Source organism: Peromyscus eremicus, chromosome X (genome assembly GCF_949786415.1).
Source record: "Peromyscus eremicus chromosome X, PerEre_H2_v1, whole genome shotgun sequence".
In the NCBI taxonomy this organism is placed as follows: domain Eukaryota; kingdom Metazoa; phylum Chordata; class Mammalia; order Rodentia; family Cricetidae; genus Peromyscus; species Peromyscus eremicus.
This window is the reverse complement of record NC_081439.1, coordinates 26,607,601-26,614,744: the sequence shown is the minus strand read 5'-3', so window position 1 is coordinate 26,614,744 and position 7,144 is coordinate 26,607,601. Positions and strand designations below refer to the sequence as shown.

The window sequence follows — 7,144 nt, the reverse complement described above, 5'->3', positions numbered from 1 at the left end:
TGTTTTGTTCTTTTAGAAGCTGGGGAAGGGGTGGATGTGTGTGCATGCTCTCATACATATCTCCTTTCTCCGGTAAAATTAGATAAAATTGTTCCTTCCCATGTGTACGCAAGTAAGGCCACACTGGCAACCAAAGAATACACGGAAGCTGTTAAATTCATCATACATATTTACTTAATATGTATCTATACAGAATCGAGTAGATAAAATCAGATTCACGTTAGTGAAAAATCTCTACAAAATGTCTTTGAAAAGCAAAACAAGACTGCCTCTTAACAATTCATATCCTCATGAAAGACGTGGGCTGTAAAAATAAAGCAGTGTGTTTAGCACAAACTAGAAGATATCTGCATCATTTTTTCACAGTTATTTCCATCTACAGTCTGAAAGAGGTAGATTTTTCTGCAACACCTGAGAATTGAATTGTGATAACCAGGTGTGTAATAAAGGCAGTTGCATACATAACTAAAAAATACTGGTCTCAAGACCAGGAAATGTACTTCTACAAGTCTGAGGATGAAATGGCCTGATATTCAAGACCCAAGTTTTCGCTACATTTTGGGGTCTACTGCCACTATAAATGTACATCAAGATCGCATGGTAGTGCACCAAATGCAGTAAGTGAATTCAACATTTAAACCTTTTCTGAGCCAGCCTAGTAGCATTACAGTGTTCTATAATATGGTAGATACAGGGCGTGCTACAAAGCCACAACACTGGGCTGGTGAGGTGATCACTTTAGGGGAGGGTATCCTTCTCTGAGGTCCCATTTGTATTCACAGGGTAATGGGAGGAAAGATTCTGAATGCATCCCAGACAGAATCCCTATCCTCCAAACACCTAGCTAAAAATGCATGTAAGCCAAAAGCAGCAGGCCGGGACTGTTAATCACATTGCTTTATGAAGCCCTTGAAAATATGCAACAGGTCCAAGATTTATAGTCTTCCACACAGGACAAGCACCACAAAAAAAATGTGGCAGGCTACACACATGGCTTAATAAAATGTTAAGAGCTGTGTATCCAGCAGACTTATGAAATGTGATCATTAGTAATAATTTCCAAGTAGATTATATTTCTGATATACCTTCATGGGAAATGATCCAGTATTTTCTAGTAGCTGAAGGTGGGAGAGTATTTATAAGAGGCTATTGGAAGGTATTGTTTTTGTTTCTGACACACTTTGACAGTAATAAGATTACAATCTACTTTAAAAATTTCTTTTCCTCCACTGTCTGACCCCTTGATTAACATAACCAATGGTGAAAGTTTAGAAAGATATAATACTCTACTCCAGGGACTGTTTTCTATCTTTTGAACAATTTTCAGTTCTTTGAACCCAGTTCAGACCATGAATGTGACAGGAGTTTACAAATAAAACTTGTAGCAAAGAGAAATGGAGTTTATTCAGTCCAGTAAGCAATTTAGTCTTATAGTTTTGCTCAATAGAATGTGGTTTATAGAATTTCCATGCAAATTTATACCAAGACAATAAAAACCTTCTAGTAGTTTGCATGGCTGAGCCACATTCAACACTGAGAAAACAAAAAGAACTAAGACATGTTTTGAAATTTCCCCAATTTAAAGTGTAGAAACGTTAATACTGGTTTGTTTTGTCTTGTTTTAAGTGACAGCATCAAAGAAAGAGAAATGGACCAGAAAGCATAAGGTCGTCTTCTTGACTATGTAAACAATCTGCCAAGTCTTCCCAAGATAGAAAAAATGCTGTTTCCAGTGTTTTTACTTTGGAAATTAAATGTTTCAGTTAGTGCTGATCCATAATTTAAATTCTCTTTCAGGAAACAAAATAACTAGCATTCTTTGCTGATGGAACTTGTAAACCCAGGGCCTCTTATGATAGGCAAGTGCTTACCACTGAGCTACATCCATAGCCCCTGGTGAGAGTCATAGAGCAAATGAACAACCAATTTTCATACAGCCAAAATGTAGGGGGTGAAAAAAAGCTTTTGCTTAATACAAGCTCCATATGAATTTATTCTTGTTCTAAACTCACAAAGTACTGCAAGGAAGAACAGTTTTCAAAGAATAATCAGCTTTTCTGCAAAGTGGAGAATATGTACATAAACCACCACCATCCACTACAGTGATCATCAGGTAGTCCAGATTAATTTCACATGTGGTACATTGTATCCCAAAACCAGCACAGTATGACTTATTTTTAGTTGCAGAAACATTAAGCCTGTTCATCCAATTTTGTTCACAAGTAACATTTATGTTCCGCCAGAACTTCAAGGTTGTCATCTCAATTTCTCAAGTAAATCAAGAAAAGCTAATTTGAATCAAAAATGCTAAGCTTGTTTCTGACCTGTCCCCGTCCCCCTTTATTTAAATAGGCTATTAAGCAAAGGTAATCATCTTGGTATTTTCCTTTGACTAACATTAATGGGCCAAGATGTTTTAATTTAAATTGTTTTCACATCAAGGAACTATCCTGAGAACATAGTTCCTCAAATGGCCCTGTCTTGAATGATACTTTAGTTAGGAAAATTAGGTGCAAGGAGCAGAAAGGACAAAGCAATGAAGACATGCACGCCAACAAAGAGGGGGGAAATGAGGCAGATGTGCAACATAGTTTAAGGAAATTTATAGATTAAAACTATTTCAAACTGCTAAGCAGCCTCCTGTACCACATAAGTCCAGTAGTTCTAAGAAAATACAGATATGGTAGAAAAAGTAAGAAAAATTTCACCACAAAACCAATAGTTACTACTAACAGAGGAATTTATACACAAAATATATCTCTCAATACAGTGATCACATTTCACCCTAGTCAACTGACTCAATGCCTTTCGCAGAACCTGAAGATGAGGGCTTTTGTGTGGCACTTCTTCTCTCACTCACTGACTTGGCTTTGGCCCTAGGCTCCAAGTGCATTCCCAGGGCTCTTCTTGAAGTGTTCGTCTCCTTGAATGAATCCAGGGCAGCACAGGGCTGCATCGCAGGTGACACCAAGTCCCCATCTGTTGCTTTGATAGAGACCTGCTCTTTCAGGACTTCCACCTTCTCGTTGAGCTCATTTCTCTCTGTCTGAAGAGCCCTGCACAGCTTCTCTAACCGTTCCAGTTTTATTTGAAAGGCCTTGTACTCTTTATCACGGACAGTTTTCTGTTGTATTTTTTTTCAAATGAAAAAACAAAACCAGTCGACAGTTCCATAACCTCATTAAATACAAATCAGGTATTGTTTGTAAACAAAAAAATAACTGAGCTGAACCAAATTGGAAACTATCTGTTATTGTCTATTATACATGTTTGGTTTCTTCAGAAACCAAACAAGTTAGTATACCTTGACTGCCTATGCATCTTAAGTATAGGAATGCTATTTAACATGTTTAAATTCCATTTCTTAAAAATAGATAAAATCCCCTTAACTTGATAAAAATTTCATGTTAACTTTTAACTTAACAAAATTGAAGGTAGTTGTCAAAGACTTGCAAAACTAAGCTTATTTAAAAGTTTTTTGTTTTTAGTGACACAGGGTTTCTCTGTCTAGTCCTGGCTGTCCTCGAATTCAGAGATCCGCCTGCCTCTCCCTCCCAAGTGCTGGGATTAAAGGCAGGTGCCATCACTGCCTGGCAGGATAAGATTCTTATACATGTATGCTCCAATATTGTACAGTGCTCTCAAATTTGTAAAGATGTTATAGGAGGAATATAGATTCAAGTTTGGGAAAACATTGTATCAGAAGATGCTCAAATTAACTGGCAATAAAATGCTTGATCCTTCAGGACCCTCTATCACTATCCAGCTACCAGGAAAGGCATCAGTCTATTCAGTAACTATCATATTCTATGCATAACTAATGACACATCCTATCTCAGGAAACATCTTACCTCTTCAGCCATCTGCAGAAGTGCTTTATTATTATTTTCCCATTTGGTGCGCCATATCATTGTCTCTTTTTCCAGTTTTTTAATTTTCTTTGTCATCTGTAAAAAAAAAAGTTAAATTTTCTTTATATATGTGAATATATAAAGACTGCATGTATGTATGTGCACAACATATGTGCCTGGTGCTCTCAGGAGGTGAAAAGAAGGCATCAGATCCCCTGAAACTGGAGTTATGGATGGTTGTGAGCCACCGGGTGGATGCTGGGAATTGAACTCTAGTCCTCTGCAAGAACAAGTAAGCTTAACTGCTGAGCCCTCTGTCCAGGCCCTAAATTCCATTTCTTATTCTACCAGCTGTCCTATCACAAAAGCTTTAATGTTGTTCCCCTCTCTGTCACTGCATTTGCCTCACTGAGCTGTCAGCTCTCTTGTCTTCAAAGACTAAAAATTGATATGCTACGATAAGCTCCAATCATTTGAAAACTAAAGTGGAATTTAATTAATACTTGAGAAATTAGAGTTATGTTTTAGTTATCTTCACAACTCATACCTTCAATTTTGCTAAAGATAATAAAGTAGGCCCAAAAGAATCAAGGGAACACTTTCTGTGTTGTGTGTGTGTGGTGAGGTGTGGTCTCACTATGTAGCCTTGACTGGTCTGGAACTTGGTATGACCAGGCTGGCCTCAAATTCAGAAGTCTGCTTGCCTGTGCCTCTGGATTGTTAGGATTCAATATCATGTAATATCATGCCTGGACAAAGGAACATTCTTAAACCTCTGCTACAAGAAAATTTGAGAATGAAATTTATCTATGCCTATCATTTGGTCACATTCTCAATATTCCTTTGTCCACTGAGTTCACACAAGCTATGATTTTCAAGTCAGGACACTGAGCCAGGTGCTGTTAAGGGAACCAACAAAGCAGACCAGATGCTTTCTACTGGTGGCTAACAGAACAAACGAGGGCAAAGGTGGTGGAAGGAGCTCATGGAAGAACTGAGTTGAGTACTGACCTACAGTATCTATATTTTTCCATCCCACAGGATCTTCCGCAAGGATAGCAAATTTGGGGTATCCCTGTCTTGAACTGTGTTCCACTTCAACAGTGAGCATGTGCTGGAATTCAGCTAATACTTACTGTGCCTAACAGTTACCCCTCGATCGGATTATCAACTCAAAGGACTGGTAGGCAGAACAAATCTGCTGCTCATGGAATTCTCCAGATAACTAGGTCTAAAAATACTTCAGAGTGGTAATCTGAGCACTTTTTAGCTCATGGTAATTAAGTACATGTTTAATGAGCCAAACACTATCTGAAATTGGTGGGTCTTTTTTATTTTCTTTAAAGGGCCAGTAAGGTGTTTGCCACCAACGCTGATGGGCCTGTCTGGTATAAGGAGAGAACCTACTCACAGAAGTAGTAGTCCTCTGCCCTCCACACGTGTGCCATTGCACATGTGCACACACACACAAAGTAAATGGGGAGCACAAAGTCAGAACTTGTTTGTAATCATATTTTTTTTTATTTTTTTATTTTTTTAAATTTTTTAATTTTAACTTTATTTTATGAACATTGATGAAAACATGTCAGATCTCTTGGAACTGGAGTTACAGACAGTTGTGAGCTGCCATGTGGGTGCTAGGAATTGAACCCTGGTCCTCTGGAAGAGCAGCCAGTGCTCTTAACCGCTGAGCCATCTCTCCAGCCCCTATATAATCATATTTTTAAAAGATTTATATTTTATTTATGTGTGTATCTATGTGCACATGGCTGTGGGTGCCCATGCAGACCAGAAGAGGGCATTGGATTTTCAGGAGCTAGAATTACAGGTATTTATGATCTACTTGACATGGGTACTGAAACTGAACTGAGCCCTCTGGAGGAGTGGCAGGCAATATTAACCACTGAGCCATCTTCCAGCTCCATAGTTATTTTTAGTTGAGTATATTTATGTGTCTGGGGGTATATGCACATGAGCAAAATGCCCACAGACAGCAGAATAGGGCATCACTTGGAGTTACAGATGGTTGTGAGCCACCTAACATGGGTGCCTTGGGAACAGCAACCAGGGCTCCAATGAAATGGAGACATTGACTCAGAGCATGCATTTTTTTTGAAGATTTATTTATTATGTATACAATGTTCTGCCTGCGTGTATACCTGCAGGCCAGAAGAGGGCACCAGATCTCATTATTGTGGTTGTGAGTCACCATGTGGTTGCTGGGAATTGAACTCAGGACCTCTAGAAGAGGAGCCAGCACTCTTAACCTCTGAGCCATCTCTCCAGCCCGAGCATGCATTCTTGGCTACTATGTAAGATAGAATAATAATCATGGCTTACACTGTACATTATACTTTTCAACACCACTTGAAAAAAATTCGCCACTATAGTTTGATGTGGAGTGTACCAGTAAGCCCCAGTTATCTGGGCTGGGAGGCTGAGGATTGAGGCAAGAGAACTGCTTTAATCCTAGAGTTCATGAGCAGCCGGCATCATAGTGAAACTCCTAAAACGTAACAAAAAATGGGGTGTGGTAGGGTAAGCTTGTAGAGTATCAGATATTCAAGGTCACATCAAATTATGCCAGTCTGATCTACAAGAGCTTTTTAATGTGGCCAAGAAAAGGAATTTTTTTTGAAAGGATTGGAAGTAAGCCTGTTAAGTGATTGAAAAGGCCTATTTCTAATAAAGAAGTTAGCAGGGAATTGGTGTCTTTAATCCCAGCCTTTGGGAGGCAGAGGCAGGTGGATCTCTCTTTTTTTTTTTTTTTTTATAACACACCGTTTTTGTGTTTGTTTTTTTTTTTAAGTTTATTTATTTATTATGTATATAGTGTTCTGCCTGCATGTGTCCTTGCAGGCCAGAAGAGGGCACCAGATCTAATTGCAAGTGGTTGTGAGCCACCATGTGGTTGCTGGGAATTGAACTCAGGACCTCTCAGGACCTCTGGAAGAGCAGTCAGTGCTCTTAACCACTGAGCCATCTCTCCAGCCCCAGGTGGATCTCTTGAGTTTGAGGCCATCCTGGTTTACAGAGCAAATTCCAGGATACACAAGGCAACTCTGTCGTGAAAAAACAAAAGCAAACAACAACAAAAAAGAATTTGCTATAAATAAGCAAAAATCCTAAAAGTATAAAGATAGCTATTTGGGGGCACACTAAAGAATAAACTGACTAAATATCACCCTGTATTTGGAAAAATAGTATCATAACAATATAAACTCAACCCAAGTAGTAATAAAGAACTCGTAATATCCCTTTTACATTTCAGTCCACTGAAAAAATATACAAAT

At 38.7% G+C, this 7,144-nt stretch overlaps 1 protein-coding gene across 1 annotated transcript in view; it reads right to left on the bottom strand.

Annotated features, from left to right (window-relative positions):
- Positions 1-156: 156 nt before the first annotated feature.
- Positions 157-7,144, bottom strand: part of Txlng (taxilin gamma) — a 31,637-nt gene continuing 24,649 nt past the window's right edge. The window contains exons 8-9 of the mRNA XM_059251163.1: positions 3,852-3,947; positions 157-3,124 (exon numbers count right to left, since the gene is read on the bottom strand). Coding sequence (XP_059107146.1) covers positions 2,786-3,124; positions 3,852-3,947 — 435 coding nt within the window. The 3' untranslated portion in view covers positions 157-2,785. The remainder of the gene's footprint in view (positions 3,125-3,851; positions 3,948-7,144) is intronic.